This window comes from Salmo salar, chromosome ssa03 (assembly GCF_905237065.1).
Source record: "Salmo salar chromosome ssa03, Ssal_v3.1, whole genome shotgun sequence".
Taxonomy (NCBI): Eukaryota; Metazoa; Chordata; class Actinopteri; order Salmoniformes; family Salmonidae; genus Salmo; species Salmo salar.
In genome coordinates, this window is record NC_059444.1 from 71,161,134 (window position 1) to 71,180,310 (window position 19,177).

The 19,177-nt window shown below is 40.4% G+C and overlaps 1 protein-coding gene and 1 long non-coding RNA gene across 2 annotated transcripts; both read right to left on the reverse strand.

Annotated features, from left to right (window-relative positions):
- Positions 1–2,207: 2,207 nt before the first annotated feature.
- On the reverse strand, positions 2,208–6,154 carry LOC106601483 (uncharacterized). Its single transcript, XR_001328016.2, has 3 exons — positions 5,079–6,154; positions 2,550–4,675; positions 2,208–2,444 (listed from the first exon to the last, which is right to left on the reverse strand). It is a non-coding gene; the product is annotated as an uncharacterized lncRNA (long non-coding RNA).
- Positions 6,155–6,594: 440 nt separating this feature from the next.
- LOC106601487 (phosphoinositide-interacting protein) lies at positions 6,595–8,611 on the reverse strand. Its single transcript, XM_014193711.2, has 2 exons — positions 8,180–8,611; positions 6,595–7,568 (listed from the first exon to the last, which is right to left on the reverse strand). The coding sequence occupies exon 2, from the start codon at positions 7,541–7,543 to the stop codon at positions 7,139–7,141; it is 405 nt and encodes a 134-aa protein (XP_014049186.1). The 5' UTR covers positions 7,544–7,568; positions 8,180–8,611; the 3' UTR covers positions 6,595–7,138.
- Between the last annotated feature and the right edge of the window lie 10,566 nt (positions 8,612–19,177).

Consider the following 19,177-nt stretch of genomic DNA (forward strand, 5'->3'; position numbering starts at 1 on the left):
TTAGTTGGAAATCTGTTTAAACTAGGAAACCTGTTTCCAATTATTCCCTCAAATAAAGAGAGACATATGTGATCATGTCTCAATATAACCAAGGTATGAAATGATTGTATTTGAAAATACATTCTCTTTTTGGGCTTCCTTGTAATCAATTTGAATTTTACTAATTATTATATTTATGTTTCGGCCCCCCCGAACGACAAAAATTGTCCCGCGGCTGAATCTAGTTGTCTACCCCTGACTTATAGTGTTTTACATTTAGTCAAAACTTTAGTATTTGGTCCCATATTCCTAGCACACAATGACTACATTAAGCTTGTGACTCTGCGAACTTGTTGGATCCAAATGCAGGTTGTTTTGGATGTGTTTCAGATAATGTTGTGCCCAATAGAAATGAATGGTAAGTAATGTACTGTATTGTGTCATTTTGGAGTCACTTTTATTGTAAATAAGAATATAATATGTTTTTTAAACACTTTTACATTAATGTGGATTTGTCCAAATAGTTATGAAACCTTCAAATGGGTAACTAGATACATAAAGTGCTTTCATTTACTAATGTATGAAAATATCCTCAAATAAAAGATGACATTCTAAACTGTCGCCTCATATAAAACATTTGATCCAAAAAGCTGTAGTATAAAGCCAAACTAAAAGTTTTCACTTCAATGAATAAATATGTAGGAGGGTGTACATTTAGCACTCATCTTCTTCAAATAAATCAAATAAAAATCAAATCAAATGTTATTTGTCACATACACATGGTTAGCAGATGTTAATGTGAGTGTAGCGAAATGCTTGTTCTTCTAGTTCCGACATTGCAGTAATATCTAACAAGTAATCTAACAATTCTCCAACAACTACCTAATACACACAAATCTAAAGGGGTGAATGAGAATATGTACACGTAAGTATATTGATGAGCGATGGCTGAGCGGCATAGGCAAGGTGCAATAGATGGTATAAAATACAGTATATACATGTGATATGAGTAATGTAAGATATGTAAACATTAATAAAGTGGCATTATTTCGAGTGCATTGTATAAAGTGACTAGTGATTCATTTATTAAAGTGGCCAGTGAGTGAGTCTCAATGTAGGCCGCAGCCTCTCTGAGTTAATGATTGCTGTTTAGCAGTCTGACGGCCTTGAGATAGAAGCTGTTTTTCAGTCTCTCGGTCCCAGCTTTGATGCACCTGTACTGACCTCGCATTCTGGATGATAGCGGGGTGAACAGGCAGTGGCTCGGGTGGTTGATGTCCTTGATGATCTTTTTGGCCTTCCTGTGACATTGGGTTCTGTAGGTGTCCTGGAGGGCAGGTAGTTTACCCCCGGTGATGCGTTGTGCAGACCACACCACCCTCTGGAGAGCCTTGCGGTTTATGGCGGTGCAGTTGCCGTACCAGGCTGTGATACAGCCCGACAAGATGCTCTCGATTGTGCATCTGTAAAAGTTTGTCAGGTATTTGGTGACAAGCCAAATTTCTTCAGCCTCCTGAGGTTGAAGAAGTACTGTTGCGCCTTCTTCACCACACTGTCTGTGTGAGTGGACCATTTCAGTTTGTCTGTGATGTGTATGCTGAGGAACTTAAAACTTTCCACCTTCTCTGCTGCTGTCCCTTCGATGCTGTTTCCTGAAGTCCACGATCATCTCCTTTGTTTTATTGACGTTGAGTGAGAGGTTGTTTTCCTGACACCACACTCCGAGTGCCCTGCATGGCCACGCAGTCATGGGTGAACAGGAAGTACAGGAGGGGGCTGAGCACCCACCCTTGTGGGGCCCCAGTGTTGAGGGTCAGCAAAGTGGAGATGTTGTTTCCTACCTTCACCACCTGGGGGCGGCCATCAGAAAGTCCAGGACCCAATTGCACAGGGCGGGGTTGAGACCCAGGGCCTCCAGCTTGATGATGAGCTTGGAGGGTACTATGGTGTTGAATGCTAAGCTATAGTCGATGAACAGCATTCTTACATAGGTATTCCTTTTGTCCAGATGGGATAGGGCAGTGTGATGACGATTGCGTCGTCTGTGGACATGTTGGGGCGGTATGCAAACTGAAGTGGGTCTAGGGTGGCCGGTAAGGTGGAGGTGATATGATCCTTGACTAGTCTCTCGAAGCACTTCATGCGTCAATGAGTCATTCAAAATGTTGAGTCTGTCACATTTTGAAGCTTCTCTTTCTGATATTATTTTTGAGGATATAAGATGAACATTTATTTGAACAAATATTTATTATTTTACACATACTATAAAAGGAGTTAAACATGTGCTGATGCAGTCTTTAAGGATGGACCCAAGTGCTTTAGAGTTCATGTCCCACTTCAACCCAGCACAGATGAAATCCTGGCTGTCTGTACATGACATCTTGTCATTCTACATCATAGGTAGAATAAGGTGCATATGCCATTCTTCACTTACAACTGGAGTTGTTCCAGGGTCCAACAGGTTCCTGAACAGAGGAAAGTATATATATTTTTTGAAACAACAGCCATGTCTTCATCATTATTCATCATCATCAGAAACAGACACACACCACTTGAACTAAAGCTCAAACCTTTTTTAAAGAAAACAAGGGCCTCTGGTTCACAGTCCAATGAGAAACATGGTCAAACACCCAGAATCCAGAATTCTGTCAACTCCTTAAAGTTGTGAGGGTCAAGCTGTCAGTCCAGGGGGACCAGCCATTGGTCACCTTTGACCATGTTTGGGTGTCACTTTGGCAACTTGAGCTCTTCGTAAGGCACTGTGAGACTCCCCAGGTACCAGAATATCCAGAAGACCAGGCTGAGGAAGATGAGCAGGGGCCCCGACAGCACAAAGAAGTCCCAGAAACTCAGAGGAGCAAAGATCCCCAGGAAAAATAGGATCAGACCGACAACGTCAAAGACCAAAGCCAGGATGAGAAAGAAAACACAGCGACCCATAGAAGAGGTATCCATAGCAGGGACATGGACGCTGTCTGGGTTCCTGTCGGCTGAGGACTTTACAAGAATGAGGAGAAGCCTTTCCAGCCACAACCTTTTTAAAACGTAAGTCGCATTCTTCTGATTTTCAGCACGCCTTCAAATTCTTCCAAGTAGGAAACAGCAGCAAAACTGGTATCCAACCACATCAACAGGTTGTACTACTCTGAATGATCCATTAAAACATAAAAACCAAATGGTCCAACCTCATTCCTTAGCAATCCCTGACTTGCAGCAATGTAATTACAGTGCTTGAAATGGATCATCTCATTAGATAACTATTTTTATTTTGGATGCTTATCAAGATCATTGGATGTATATTTTAAATAAATACAAATCTAATGCACCATGCGTCTGTGTATAAAATAATAATGCATTTGATAAGATTTAGATGCACTATTGTAAAGTGGTTGTTCCACTGGATATTATAGGTGAATGCACCAATTTGTAAGTCGCTCTGGATAAGAGCGTCTGCTAAATGACTAAAATGTAAAAAAATTAAAAAAAATTAATAAAAATGTAAATATGAAAAATATGACATCAGCATATATGTATAACATCTAAAATTATGAACAGTGTGGGAAAAGATACTGTATGTTGGGAAGATATATTTCAGTGATTCTATCAGCAGTTTATATTTAGCCTGCAGTAGGCCTACTGGACGCATTCCACAATTATTTACTATTTCATGCTTCTTACATCATGACCGAAAGAGGAACTGCAGTGAAAAACCTCTCCCTTTAAGTACCTTGTTTGACCAGTCAGACAGTCGTGGGAGTTTGGTTTACCTCTGTGCAATACCTATTCAACTGAGGACCGCAAAACAGAGTCAACAGGCCAGGATTAGGTAACATTAGCGTACAGACAGGCAACGCCCTGAGTACAATGACTTGATATGCACACGCTCATTATCAGTCATGTTAGACAAAACCTGTATGTTGGTAAGGCAACTGAAATCTAAAGAATATTAAGAAATAAAATATAAAAGAAATCACAACATAAAAAAAATGCAGTCTGGTGGAATATACATTTTATAAGTTTGTGCACATGAATAAAAACAAAATCGGCCTACTCATTGAACAGTTAAAAGAGTATAGCCCAAATGTCCATGTAATGTCAACATGCAGGTGAAACCAAGCTCAGTGCCCCAGGCCACACAACGTTTTGTTGAGGGTTTACGGCCTGCTTTGGCAATGCAATTGTTGTGGCACAGACAAACCTGCCTGACTACTGTTTTTATGTAGTGTCAACAATTGTAAATGCAGGTGATTGCATTTCTGGGTCTGGCTTGGAGAGAGTCTGTGTTCAATTACCTGCCGTTCAGACAGGGGCCTCTAGGATTTCCGTCTGAGACTATTCTAGAAAATGGCTACGATGGACCTTAACATGTCGATATGTTTATATGACAAAATATAGCCTTTCCACATAATATTGATCCTAGAACATAAAAAGTTCACATAGCATCACATGGCGATTATATTAATAATTGATATATAAATAAAAAACTAAAACAATATAATATGCATTCAGAGCAATATCTACAGTAGGCCTATATCCCTAGGACTATGGCTCATTTCACCCCATAATGATGAGTCTTTGTTGTCAAGAACTGATGTCCAGGCCAGCACTGATTAATGTCCTGAATTGTCTGTAGTCCCATTCCGTGAAGTGTACAGTGTTGAAGGTAGTCTTGGGATCAGAAAGTGCTACAGAGAACCTTGAAATTCAAATGAGAAAATACCAAATCAATAGACTGAAAACGTTTCTTCCCGAATACAGATTTATACATTTTCCAGATTATCATTTTACTTTACATTTTACAATTAGGCAATACAGTCCCCTAATTCAGGGTTTCCCAAACTCGGTCCTGCAAAACTGCACCCGGGTCGCCCCAGGACCGAGTCTGGGAACCCTTGCCCTAATATGAGTTACCTGTGGTGAAGCTAATATTTGTTACCTAGGCCTACCGGTTTTATAATGTTCTTAGAGCAAAATAGCTGAATGAGGTTAGTGTGTATATCACAGAGGACTTCTTTTTCATTAGTGAAAATTAAATATAGTTTATTTTCCTGAAATTATGCACAATTTATTAGAAGCCTACATCTTATCCCAAAACGTACAATCAGAACAGCCTTTCAACATTACCCCTAGCGAGGGTCTGCACATCCACGTTCTGTATATCTGGTGTCTGTTTCTCCTTCTCCATCGAAAAGGAGTCCAAGCTGGAGTCATAGCCGCCATTCTGATAACCGAAAGATTTCCCCCACGTTATTCGAGAGGCGACGTGAACAGGTGAAGGCGTCACAGCTTTAACCTTGTTTTCCTCGGCATACTTTGTGGTTACATGTTCAGGTTTGCATTTTTTGGAAAGCCTCTCTGACAACTTTCTGGCCAACTGTACAAAACTCCGTTTCTTTTTCATTAAGCTTGTTCCAAAGCTGTCTTCTGAGACCTGTATATTTCCCACGTACCACATAATCCACCAAGCCAAACTTATGAAAATTATAATTGAACCACTGTAAATCAAGAAATCACCATAAAACCTGCCATCGATACGCAAATTGGCAAAAATTCCAATGAATAGGATAATGAAACCAATAACATCAAAACCAATAGCCAGACAAAATAACGGCACACACCCGCCTATGCATCTAAGGTCCATCATTGTGTCGATACACCCTGAAAATAACGGAAGGTGCGTCTATTCTGTTGGTTCTATTCTTCTCGCACCCAGAGAGCACACCTGCTGTGAGAGCCGCCCCAACGTGACGTGTTCAGAGCGAAAGGTAGACAGTACACCATTTATTTTCTTCTTCTTTTAAAAAAGTCCTTTGTCACGATAGACTATAATTTCATTGATTAACAAACACATAAAATAGACAAACAAAACGAGCTATACTTTCTTGTGGCGCACTTATTTTACAGTAGCCTATTCACCAGAAGTGGTTGTCTCGCATATGGTGTTGTTGCTTGATGCAAATGATGCAGCTTGTGTGCAGGTCAACTCAGTTCTTTCGACGTAATGTAATTTGCCAGTCAAATGAGTATTCACCTACAAGTGAAAATACATAAGGGAATGTCGTGGAAATAATAGTCGGCCTACCCTATACATCAACAAAATCGACCACGTTGATATAATTTGCCACATTTAGACAAACCTAGTCAGTCACATACGGCATTCTGAACAGAAACAGAATTATTCTAATAGTATTTTATAGTCACTCTAAAATTGAAGTTGTATGAAATCAAAGTTTCAGTCCAGTCACGAGAAGGACATTCAAATGCTATGAAAAGTGATGTTCTTCACTTTCCCTTGGCACTAAAAACTTTCCATTTGTTGGGCCAGTCACAAGTGTCACACTGCCCATCACAAAGTTGACATCTAACACACATCACTGGAAGTCTATAATAGCTGTGGATGTGATGAATATAGCCTGCAACTGAAAAGAAAATGCATCCATCACCAAATGTTATTTATTTATTTAACTTTTATTTAACTAGGCAAGTCACTTAAGAACAAATTCTTATTTTCAATGATGGTCTAGGAACAGTGGGTTAACTACCTTGTTCAGGGGCAGAACAACATATTGTTACCTTGTCAGCTCATGGGATTCAATCTTGCAACCTTTCGGTTACTAGTCCAACACTCTAACCAATAGGCTACCTGCCGCCCGAAATAAGCACTTATGTTATTTATTTAATTATTCATGAATCAGTAGCCTACCACAAAAACATGCTGTCAATACTCAATCCTGCTCTCATCAATGTACATGCACACATCTTTCTTCTCAATATGCTTGTCACTCATTCTAATAATTATGCATAAAAGCAGTGGACTACATTTAGAATTGTGGTATTTGGCAGCATGGTCATTTTCTAGTACTTTCAAATGCCAAAGAACCACGTGTAACTTGGTTATAATGTATACTTTGTCATGCAGATATTAAAATACTGTATACATCCGTAGTGGTGGAAGAAAATTGAACGATTCCTGTCCCCCTATAAGTTCATTGTCTTTAGAGCAAACATTCATCATGTGAACGTGTAGCCATGCTCAGCAGGGAAGTATCGAATCCTCCATTGTGCTTTTGGGAAACGAAATGGTCTGATAACCAGACTGAGCCTGAGGACTCTCCAGGATCACAGCATACAAGACAGGGATACCCCGCCCGTGCCCACCTCATAATTTAAAGACTGGTTGCCTGTAGTAACTGAAGGGCTTCTTCATGGTGGGCTGCTTCCTGTTCTCCTTGGTGATGGGGATCAGCACCACGCCCACCACCAGCACCATCAGGCCAATGGATACCAGGGCCGGGCCCAGGATGTTGGTGGCCTTCCTGCAATAGCCAGCAAAATACAGGCCACTCAGGATGAAGCCGCAGGCAAAGATGCTGCCCCCGGTGGACATTAGGTGGAATGGGAACCAGTAGATCTCACATGTGCTGCGGGCCGACTCGTTGGTCCAGAGGGACTCGCTGCGTGACAGGCTGAACACGGTGCTTTCTGTCTGGGGAGTGAGCTGCTCCTGGGACTGGGAGTGTAGGGTGCACTCCCCAAGGGGGATGTTCTCTGGTAGTCCAGGCATAGCCTTTAGCCTTACCCCTCCTCACCTGGGAGTCAGTGGAAGAAGGTGAAGGTTCAACAATGACCCATACATCCCTCTCTCTTTCTGTCTATTTTCACCTGATGCTGGAATTTAGAGTGGAAGTAATTATTACCTAAAGGATAAGGGGTCCAGGTTGGAATAGATTCTACTCTAAACAATAAAATGTATACCGGTGTCATATTTTCGAAGTTTGCATTTCACATTACATTCCTTGTATTTTCAAATAAAATGAATGTAAAAAAATGGAATAAAAATGTGAACGGCACTAGTGCGTTAGAATGCATCCATTAAGAGGAAATTGCCTCTTGTGCTTCTTGGACGCACCCTATTTTATCTTGGATCTCTCCTCTGTGAGTACAACATGAAGCCGATATCGTATCACCTCAGTGATACACATCAGTGTATCATATCACTTTCACTTAATACTTCAATGTCATGATAAAGGGTCGATATAATACTATACAACAGATTGCAAATTCAAGTTTCCGTCTTACTTTCCAAGCCATAAATCGAACACAGAGCATATTACCAACTTTTAGAATGTATTTGCTCTTGGCAAGTCTTGAGAAAATACAACTCAAGGCCAAAATCTAAAGAGATCAGATAACGACCTACCTTTGAGATGCTGAGTAACTTGCTGCTTTGATGTTATCCCTGCGGTGGTAACAGTATCTCAGTGATCTTAGAGACCATTCCAAAAGACAGAGAAAAAAAAATGAATAAAAAGCTTTGGGTGTGGATGTTTGTGGACCGCAAGCCCAGTGTGGCCAGCTGATGCACTGCAGATAACCTCCAGAAAACAACCCCCCCTTATGGTCTCTCCACCCCCTCAACAGACCCTTCTGACTCCTATTCATGCTAGCCCTCACAGCATCTGCCATGGCTGGTATTAAATTAGTACTGATGATGCTTCCTGCCTGGGCTAGGGGCTTGCCTTGCTGTCCCTAGAGAGCTTTCATCCAGTCTCCCAAGTATTGAGTTGCGCCTTCAGAATTCATGTGAAGATGCATGTCGTGGTTAGAGAAACCTCTTCCCCAGATCCACAGGGTAGTGTTTGTTGATCTGAATGTCTGAAAGCCTTTATAACTGACCAGAAGAGAGAGCGAGAGAGAGAAGAAATCAATGTACAGGAAGACTATTAGAGATGAGAGGGGAAAGCAGGGCAGGGCACTGGAAATGGCTGACATCACCCACGACTGTGACTTCTCAATGCCTCTGTATGGAAATCATCTAGTATTTCACATTTTATTATATGTAACCAGGAAAATTAGAAACCTCATTGGCAGGGGGGGCCTGGCAAGAGGTCACTAGGAAGTAGTCAGTGTGTAGACTCAACACACGAGCATAATACCAGCGGTAAACCGTGGATATTGGGCCTTCAGTGGGGGAAAAAAAATCTTCCAAAACATTGTACCAAACAAAAAAATGAAGAAAAACACAGAGCCAGCACCCACACTAACGTTACCAGCCACAACTACCACAATGCTTACACAACCTATGGTAGCCTAACGCCATCACTATCACCAAAAACGACAACAGTGACATATCAAAGGATACGAGTTTGACAGGCTTGTGATGCTGAAAGGACAGCGACTGTAATACCGGCACACTCCCATGTAGAAGAGCGCACTTTCTGTAAAACACATAGGCCAATAGAAAGACAGCAGTCACACACAGTTAAAGAATACTCCAGTAAGTCCCAATCATAAGAATACAAAAACACAAACATTAGGCTAAGCAATTCCAAATATAAGTGTACAACCATTACTTCCCATTGCAAATATCGTTATCATGTTCAGCACATAAAGTTACCAGTGATCTAAAGTTTAAATGCAACAATGTTTCACACACATAACAAATTATTTTCAGAGAGATAGCTAACAACAAGTGAGCTGCAATTTGAAAAAAATAACAGTTCCAATCACCAGATGATGATCATTTGAAATGTTACTTCTTGTTGAAAGTTAATCTTGAAAAGGGCGACGCTAACACATTAGCGTCAACATCCTCTTCGAAAACACTTGCTACTTAAGCCGCCATCGCACACCAGCCTACAACAAAAAAATAGCTAGCTTAGACCTTGGGAAAACTACTGCTCTTGAGAAGGTGTAAGTTTCCATAGGTTTCTGTAAAAATAGTCTCACCCATTACAAGTAAAAGTGTGATTGATTGATTGATTGATTCCACGGTCACTCCAAAATTCTGCTCTAATACAGTTGAATGGAAGATGCTTTCTATCAAGCTTCTGAGGGCCTAGCCAATAGTGACCTATTTAGCTAGATTTATCTCCTCAGAGCACCAAAGAAAAATTATCAGTGCTATCCGGGATCCTTGGGACATCCCTACCCTAAACACTAACACTAACCCTAATTGGATCATTTTTCTCCTCAGTTTTAACCCTTTCCTATCCAACACAAACTGAAGAGATTAAATAAGAATGTCATTTAAAATAATAATATAATAATATTATTGAGAGTCGAAATAGAAATTAAAACAAAATCCTTGGCCTTCTCTGAAGGTGTAGAAGGCATTGACATATAAAAGAACTGAAGACTGCTTCCAGAATGGACACCCTTGTTTTCAACTTAATCTACTCGCGTTCGCATACTGCTTCCAGAATGGACACCCTTGTTTTCAACTTAATCTACTCGCGTTCGTGGTTGCTGCCATATGCTTTACAAAGCTTATTATGCCTGTGTACTACCAAAGGTGGTACAAAGGTGATAACAAAAATGTATTTTGTGGATTTTTTCTATTCTACTTCTCTATGGGGCCATCAACGGGAATATCTTTTGGGGCTCAACTTCAGCTAAACTGCAGTATTGAAAGTGCCCTCTGAGCACAGTGGATAGTGTGCTTCCAGACCGGAACCCTGGCCCCTGGTAGAGGGCCTTGACGGTTCCCACTGCACAATACAATACATTCACAATGGTCAACAACATTTTACTCTATCAGACCTTTAAACTCAGCAAGAAATTCCCTCTCCTGCAATTGTAAGGTATTTTGCAGCTCGTTCCAAGACCAAGGAGCATTGCAGGAATATGAAAATGTTCCACTTTCAGTCCTGGCCTTAGAAACTGTGAAAGTTAGTATCAGCTGAGAACAGGCTGGAGACTATAAATTAGTTAGGAGCACAGATACTGTAAGTAGGCAATAGTACAAGCACTGCTTTTTACACAAAGATGCACCAGTGCTTAATGACTTTTCATAGGAAGGGAGGGCCACTTCACCATGTCGTATAGATCACAGTGATGGGTGAGTGGTCATGCATTTGTTATAAATCTAAGCGCCCCGTGATACACAGTGCCCAGTATCTCAAGGGTTCTGGATGATGCTTTCATGTAAACAATATCCATATATTGGAGGATTTAAATATTGTTCAGAGAAAAAAGGATAAATTAAATATATTATCAGACTGGAGAAAGTGCCCTAAGACTCAGCAGATGCATCAAAAGGTGTGAAAATATCTGTTAACTGTACTAATTTCTGTGTTGTGTTAATTAAAGGTACACTGTAAAGTGGTTTCCATGAATTTGACAGTAACTTACAGGCAGCTCGTGGCAAGTAAAATTCTGTATTTCAAATTACCTTCTGTAATATAAATACGGTATCGAAGCAAGTACTGTGTAATGACACTGTACAATACTGTAAAATGTATTATATTATAATATAAAAAAGTAAATGCTACTGTAATCAGAATGAATGAATGGATAACTGAAATTCATTGAGGGAGGGGTTTGTATTTCAGAGTATTTTGGTTAGCTGCAAGGTAAAGTGTTTACATATTACAGCATATCAATTATTATTTGGTGTTTTATATAACTTGCACTTCTTGGGTCCTTAAGAAAGGCTTCCAAACTGGTTGCGACTACAGTGCCAAACAGACCAAAATGACATGGCATTGAAGGTTTAAGACTCCAATCTGTCCCCTAAATATTTTAAATTCATAGGGCATTATAACCACATACGAGTTATATTGGTACAGCATTCTCAGACGTGGGTGCAACAAATATAGCCTCTTACAAGACCCGCATCATAATATGTTAATGAGCCAGAAACAACAATACCGTGCACCCATTAGTGGTCAAAAGGTTTTTGCCTCTCACAATGCACCATCATTTACAGTATGATGCAGTAAAATGTTTCAGTTTTTTTTACTGTCGATAATAACAAAAATTACAGTATAAATGACAGTTTTCTGTTACAGTGTAGGTAATGTTATTTTCAATACTTGATCATTGTCTAAACTCCAACTCTTTGTAATGCACCCATCTATAGCTAATAATTGACTTTAGTCAGGTTGTTGAGTCAATATACATTCTTTCCTCATTGGTGTTCCATTGAAGTGCCCTGTTATGATCTCATCGCTTACAGTTAGTTTAGCTTGGCACATTGTATGATAATTTGTGAAAAAACTTGGTGACAGTTGGTGACGATTGATCTTTGCAACATAATCCCTTTGTTTAATTCAATCAGGATTCACAAAGAGCTCCTTGGCAGGGAAAATGGCTCATTCGAATTGGCTAGAATTTTCTATAGAAAAACAAAATTTGCACAAGTGCTCACTATTGAATTATTCTCAAGTTTCTCTGTCATGAGTCGTGACTGCTCCATGTGAATGACTCGTGCTCCCTGACTGGGTGTGTTCTTACAATGTTAAGTCAAAATTCCATATTGTGTAGTCAATGTCTTTGTGGTGCAGTAGGCAATATTACCCACTAGAGGGCAATGCTGGTCTTTACTAGGTTTTGCTATATAGGCTCTGCGTTAGAGATTTTGCACCAGGATTCATACTTGCTCCTCCACCTAGCAGAATTCCCACTCAGAATGTAACAGTTTTGTGCACCGCTATATGTGAGACATGTATTAGCGGTTGCCTCTAATGTACCAGCTTCTGCTTATGATGTGTTAAATCTATCTTAAATGGTCCATTTACTTTGGTCGTAGACACCTAGAGTAGTCACCCACTGACACTCATTTATTATTACCTCATATTCTCTCAACATAAGTTTATGGATGAAGAGAAAAAAGACATTGACTGGTCAGTTGTAGTGTGTATACTATTTGCAGACATGTGCATCAAAGATACATGGTAAGACTCCCAGTTTTTTGGGGACGGAGAAAGAGAAAAATATGGGATGAGACCCTTCAGGTTTTGAAGATTCATTTGTCTCTTATTCACAAAGTACACCTATACTTGTTTGATCCAAACTCTGCGTTTCCCCTCTGTCTCACCTTCTCCTCAAAGGAAATAGATCATATTACATTTATTTGGTAGGCTGGATTTACTTATACTCTAATTCTCTCCCATATCCTTTGACAAGGCCTCCGTATTTATTTATCGCTACTGAAGAGAATCACGTAGCACACCACTCAACAGTCTCATATTATTGTGTATGTAAATCTGGGACACTCCATTTAGTATGATAGGTTACGTTTGGTATGGCTACACAAGACAGATGGTTACTTAAGGCAAAAACTTAAGGTGGGTGGTTTGTCGGGGTGGATGGGTAACCCAAAAGGTTGCATGTTGAAATCTCATCATGGACAACTTTAGCATTTGAGCTAATTAGCAACTTTACAACTACTTACTACTTTTTTGCTAATGTTATCGACCTAGCTAGAATTCATAACATACCATAAGTTTAGCAAATTTGTAACATATTGTACATTTAGCAAATTCGTAACATATAATACAAATTGTAATTCATAACATATCATACGAAATGGGTAATGGTCATCCACAAATTAAAACATACCATACAAAATGTAACATATCATACTAAATGGATTATCACAGGTTTACGTAAGGAATAATGCGAAATGCTCTGAGACCAGGTTGCACTCAAAGGAGAGGCATATGTAGTCTCCTGATGCTTCTTGTTCCTGGCCCCCATGCTATTGTGAAGTCAATGTCTTGCACTGTGCCACCCCTGATAAAGTGTGTCAGGGAGATAGATAGACAAAGAGAGAGAAAGAAAGACAGACAGAGGGAGTAACAGAGAGAGAAACAGAGAGGGAGAGAGAGCACTAATGCATGCAGTTGGGAAGGTGTGGATTGTATAAACAGATCAATAGCTCAGGCAGGTCTTATTTCTGACAGATTTGTTTTCCCAGTCTGGTAATTGGCAGGGATGGAGCCCGCCACACTCCCTGGTTGATCTCAAGGTGCTCTGTTTGCCTTCTTTGCTGATGTCTGCCTTGGATTGTTCATTGAAGGGTGTTGATGGCTTCCGATTGAACTGAGACTGGCCACATGGTTTGGCTCTATATTAAAGTATGGGGGCTCACTGAGGATTAAGTTTAAGAAAGCTGTCTTTCATTATATCCTCTTTGAATCTTTAAATCTCTTACGAGCCTGGCCTTATCTATTAGTAATGGTGAAGGATCAGACCCATCTCTTCATCTTCAGTCAGTGCATCTTTCTCTCTCTCTAGCTGAGTGGTTACTATCATGGGTAAAACCAAACCCTTCAGGTTATGTCTCTCGGATTACATTTTCTGAATGGATCTTCGACAGAGAAGATAAGAATCATTATGCAAACAGAGTTATGAAAAAGGTTTGATTTCAGGTCATAGTCAGTTTTGAGTTCCAGGGATTCTAAATAGCCTTTTTGAAAGTGAGTTTCTTAGGTAACTTTTTGGGACGTGCCCTGTAAGTGTCATCTCAGTTTAAACTCTGTCACTGCTGTTCTGCATGAGTGCAGTTCTTTCAGTGAGAAATACAACCATTCAGGCAGAACAGAAGACTTTCTTTATGGCAGAGGCTATGCCCGTATGGCACCATCAGAGTCCTAGACGAACCCACCTCGGAAGATTCAAAATATTTTCATTTAATTAGTCGGTGGTGACTCGACATCTTCCATAGTGGTTGAGATGGGCCATGGATATACTCCTATTGTCAGTTTGAACACTTGGCCCCAGTGTTGTTGGATATGTGGAGCAAGAGGCTGAGAAGCTCTAGTCAGCCCAACCTACACCACTGTCAGCATCCCCTAGATGTCATTTGAGGTAAAGACACTTTCAAGAGTGCCGATGCCGATGTTCTCTGCAGCCTTACACTTGAAAATGAAAATGAATTTAGCAAAGACAATACGATTTTAGAGGACTGCCATACATCCAACTCCCATTCACACAGACCTCAGTCCACTCTGAGTCCCAAACAAAAAGATTGAATGGCCTTTGGCGGTTAACAAACTTTTATTGTCTGCCATCCTTTCTGCTCTATATAATCCCCTTAAAAGCAATAAAGCCGGTATGGTGTCAGCACCAAAGTGGGGTTGAGAGAGTTTCATTCAGAGGTTGCAAGCTGTCCACGTCGGGTAAAGCAATATACTGCAAGTTATGATTGTGCTTCATGAGAATCTGACCTCTAATTCCAGGTATTAAGAGAAAGGCTAATGGTATCAAAGGGTCAGACCATCCTGAGCCATGGGAAATAAGAGCAATCGATAAGGGGTCAAAGAGATAAACAAGGTGCAGGCAACCCAGAAGTACGTATCTCTGCCTGTAAATATCTCTGTTCTCTGACCAACAACACTTTATCATGCCAGTGCTGTAGATTTATACTCTTGAAGGATGCCCATGAAGTGAGGAAAGGTCTGCCTGTGACACTAGAGGTCAAAGGGTACAGTATATTACCAACCGTGTGGGGAGGAGGGTTTGTTTGTCTCGACACTGCCAAACTAAGGCGAAGGATGTGTCTCCCTTGGACAGCCCCCCCCGGCGGACGTAACCTCCTAGCCGTAACTATAGAAGCTTTTGAAATGCTAATCCCCCTGTGAGCGGTGGGTCCAGTCGATGGTATTGATCCAACATGCCCATCAGCATTGTGGAGAAGGTCCCTCGTTCTCATGGGAAAGTGCTCTACCATCCCTCCTCATTCTTACAGACCTCGATGACTTGTTTGTACCAAAAGGGGCACGGAGTGCTCAGAGTTTAGTCAGGGCTAACCTTCAATGACAGCTTGATGGCTAAGGCAGTGCAGATGTTGAAGCCTAATAAAGAAAAAGGAGGCCTATTTTGCATCATGCTTAAAATCCAGTATGGCAGCTAGACTGTTACCTGTTAGTATTCTCTGTGGGGTATGTAGCCTTGCAGACTTTAAATTAACAGGGAACTGTTAGAAAAATACCTATGTTAGTATGTAGAAAGTAAGTATAAAGTTTTCACACTAAAGTATTGCTTTTAAAGGGAATTTGCAACATTTTGGTATATATTGAACACTTGGCCTCTGTCACAATGGCTTCTCTAAATTGATTTGTGAGTGGAGGTATTTTTATCTTCAAATGCTTTTGAATGTCAGTCTGAGGGGAAGGTTCATCTTTGTGTCCAAGTGCAACCTCCTCCATTTTGAAGTGAGAGGGAACATGGCAGTTGGATATTACACTGCCCAGACAGAAACCCTGGAGACTAGCTTTCAATAACAATAAGAGGTGGCTAGCTGATGTGGCTCTCTGTCCCCTCAAACCAGTGTGTGTCCTCATGAGGTGAATTCATTACATTGTTTCACATCTTGTTAGATTATGCTAGACTTCCCATTCAGCAAAGTCTAACTATTGCTGTCAGCATCTATTCATCCTTGAAATGTGTAGCTGGCTGACATTCACAGTTTTTCGATTGTTTTCACAACCATTTACAAAGTGTTTAGATCGCACCAATAGTCTCAATGATTAAAAACCCTACAAATAGCAACAAATGGTTCTAAGACAACAAGTGAATGTTGTTAATGTCAAAACTGGTAACTATCAAACTCTTCCAAGATATATTGCCTAATAGTGGATGTTGTCAGGCAAGTCGGTTTTTGGACAACACCATGAAATGTATACACTGAGAATACAAAACATTAGGAACACCTGCTCTTTCCATGACATAGACTGACCAGGTGAATCCAGGTGAAAGCTATGATCCCTTATTGATGTCACATGTTAAATCCACTTCAATCAGTTTAGATGAAAGGGATGAAACAGGTTAAAGACGGATTTAAGCCTTGAGACAGTTGAGACATGCATTGTGTATACAGTATGTTCCATTCAGAGGGTAAATGGGAAAGACAAAAGATTTAAGTGCCTTTGAACAGGGTGTCAAGAACTGCAACGCTGTTGGGTTTTTTTCACGCTCAACAGTGTCCCTTGTGTATCAAGAATGGTCCTATGTTTGATATACTCATTGAACCTTTTGGGTAATATTTCACATTGATCAATTCCTTTGGCTGTGGAAGTCTCACATTTTAGTTTAAAGACTCTGTTGTTCTGTTCAGGCTCCAATTCTGATCTGTCCAGACAAAGGAACATTTATGCCCCAGGATTATGTCGATAATATAGATTTTGTCTCTTATTTTCATCCTTTTTTTGAGAGAAGATTTCTTTATTTCCTCACCAAAAAGGGAATGAAAATGTCATCACAGTGACTACTCAAGTCAAATCTCATGTTATTACATAATATATCTGTTTCTTAATTTGAATATAACTAATGTATATCATGCAATCAATCTAAGTATCATACTGTAACACATTTCATATTGGGTTAAAATATGATAGTCACAGCTTTTTGATTTATAGCCTTGTCAATGTACTCTGGGGATTTGTTTTATGAGAAACAGTTTTTGGTGGTACGTAATAACATGCTGAACATTGTCAGTATTAACATATTCTAGGAAGCCTTAATTTTTCTGCTCTCACAGTTCATTATAAAGTGGTGTTTACTGAGGGACTAAGATACTGAATAATTCATGAGTGTTTTTCTTCCTTTGTATCAGTTTTTGCCTTCTACAAACTGTCTTCCTGCATTTTAATCATTGTTAAGCCTCTTCAGACTTCAGGGACAGCTCAGCCATAATAATAAAAAATTATTTGACCTTAACGCTGTTATCTTTTCACAATGGGAAACGCACATTCCTTACTTCTGTGTGGTGTTTATCAAATAACATATTAGTCATAGCTTCAAAACCAGTTTAAAGGTCAGTATACAATTTATTCTCAAAAGATCTTAAGTTTTACCCTCTCCTTTTCTCTCCAGAGTTGACGGAGCAGCTTCAGTGTACTTTGACTCAATACTAAAGAGATTCTTCACATTAAATAATTAAGATAAGATGAAAGGTGTGTTCTCCAGTGTGGACTCGTAATGGTGAAAGAGTGACAATGGAAGGTTGAGTCTTTTAGAGGTGGTGTTTAGGCTTTTTAATAATCCGCACTCCATGGATTTCACTCCTGCAGAAATCAAGGTCACGGAGTGTCTTCAGAATCTAGGACGCCTCGCCCTGTGAGACCTGCCGTTCATCTCACACCTATTATCATGGTGTGGTGGCAGAACGGTGGTTCCAGCACGTGTAGACCGTGTGCACCACAATACTGCTTTGTCAGTTGCAATTGGGGAGATAACAGGATGTTCATTGTGTAGGCAAAATGGTTAGACCGCCTCAAAGTTTACTATGCAATCTGCTCAAATGTTAGTCGGATATTTGTTGCACAGGGAATAGTGAAATGGGACATGGGGACTTTGATAGGAGTTTTGGTAGATTGAAGTGGAATTTTGTGCATATATGCCAACCATTCTAGCTAAATTTCATAAACCTGTGTGTGCATTTGTGTGTGAGTGCGTGTGTGTTAAATATACCTAGTGCTTGGCGAATGGGTCTTAGGCCTCATGTTGCACTCTCCAATCCAGCTGTCACGGTTGTGTGGAAAGACGGACCAAGGCGCAGCGTGCTCTAAGTTCCACATATTTATTTAGTGAAACTTCACAAACAACCAAAGGAAACGAACAACAAACCGTGACGACAGCGGTGCTACATGCACTTACTCAAAATAAGATCCCTCAAAACACAGTGGGGAAATGGCTGCCTAAATATGATCCCCAATCAGAGACAATGATAAACAGCTGCCTCTGATTGGGAACCATACCAGGCCAACATAGAAAAAACGACCTAGATAACCCACCCTAGTCACACCCTGACCTAACCAACATAGAGAATAAAAGGCTCTCTATGGTCAGGGCGTGACACCAGCATTGTTGATTAATGGATTGGCTTTGTGAACTTTTGAACTACCGATCTGCTGGAGGCCTTTCAGCGTTGTTTGCTTTAGAGAAACTTAAAAGGGAACAAGAGTATTTTTCCTTTTGTGTGCTCCCGCAGTGAATTCCTCTGAGGGATCTCAGCCTAGTTCCCTAGATTAAATTGTTCTGCCGTAGTGGAGAGCTGTTAAACTAGCAGAGAGCTCTTGCAAAAGTAAATTGCCCCCTTTGCAAATATTAAAAAATATAGAGTGAACACACTTCTTAAGACCTTCATGGCCCTTGATGAGAATGTGTTTGTTGCATGCTGTAAGTCGCTCTGGATAAGAGCGTCTGCTAAATGACGTAAATGTAAAATGTAATGCTGTGCACACAAGTGGAACCACAAGAAGTTATGTAATACAGAGTCATGAGAGGATTTCTCTCTCTTTCTCTCTTCATGCACACACACACACACACACACACACACACACACACACACACAATGGAAAACACCTCTGTTTGGTGGTTAGTCCCACATCTTGTTGACAGGAAGGTGCTGTGAACGCTCCATTTACAGCATATTAAACTACATGGAGGCTAACACCTCAACTTTAGTTCT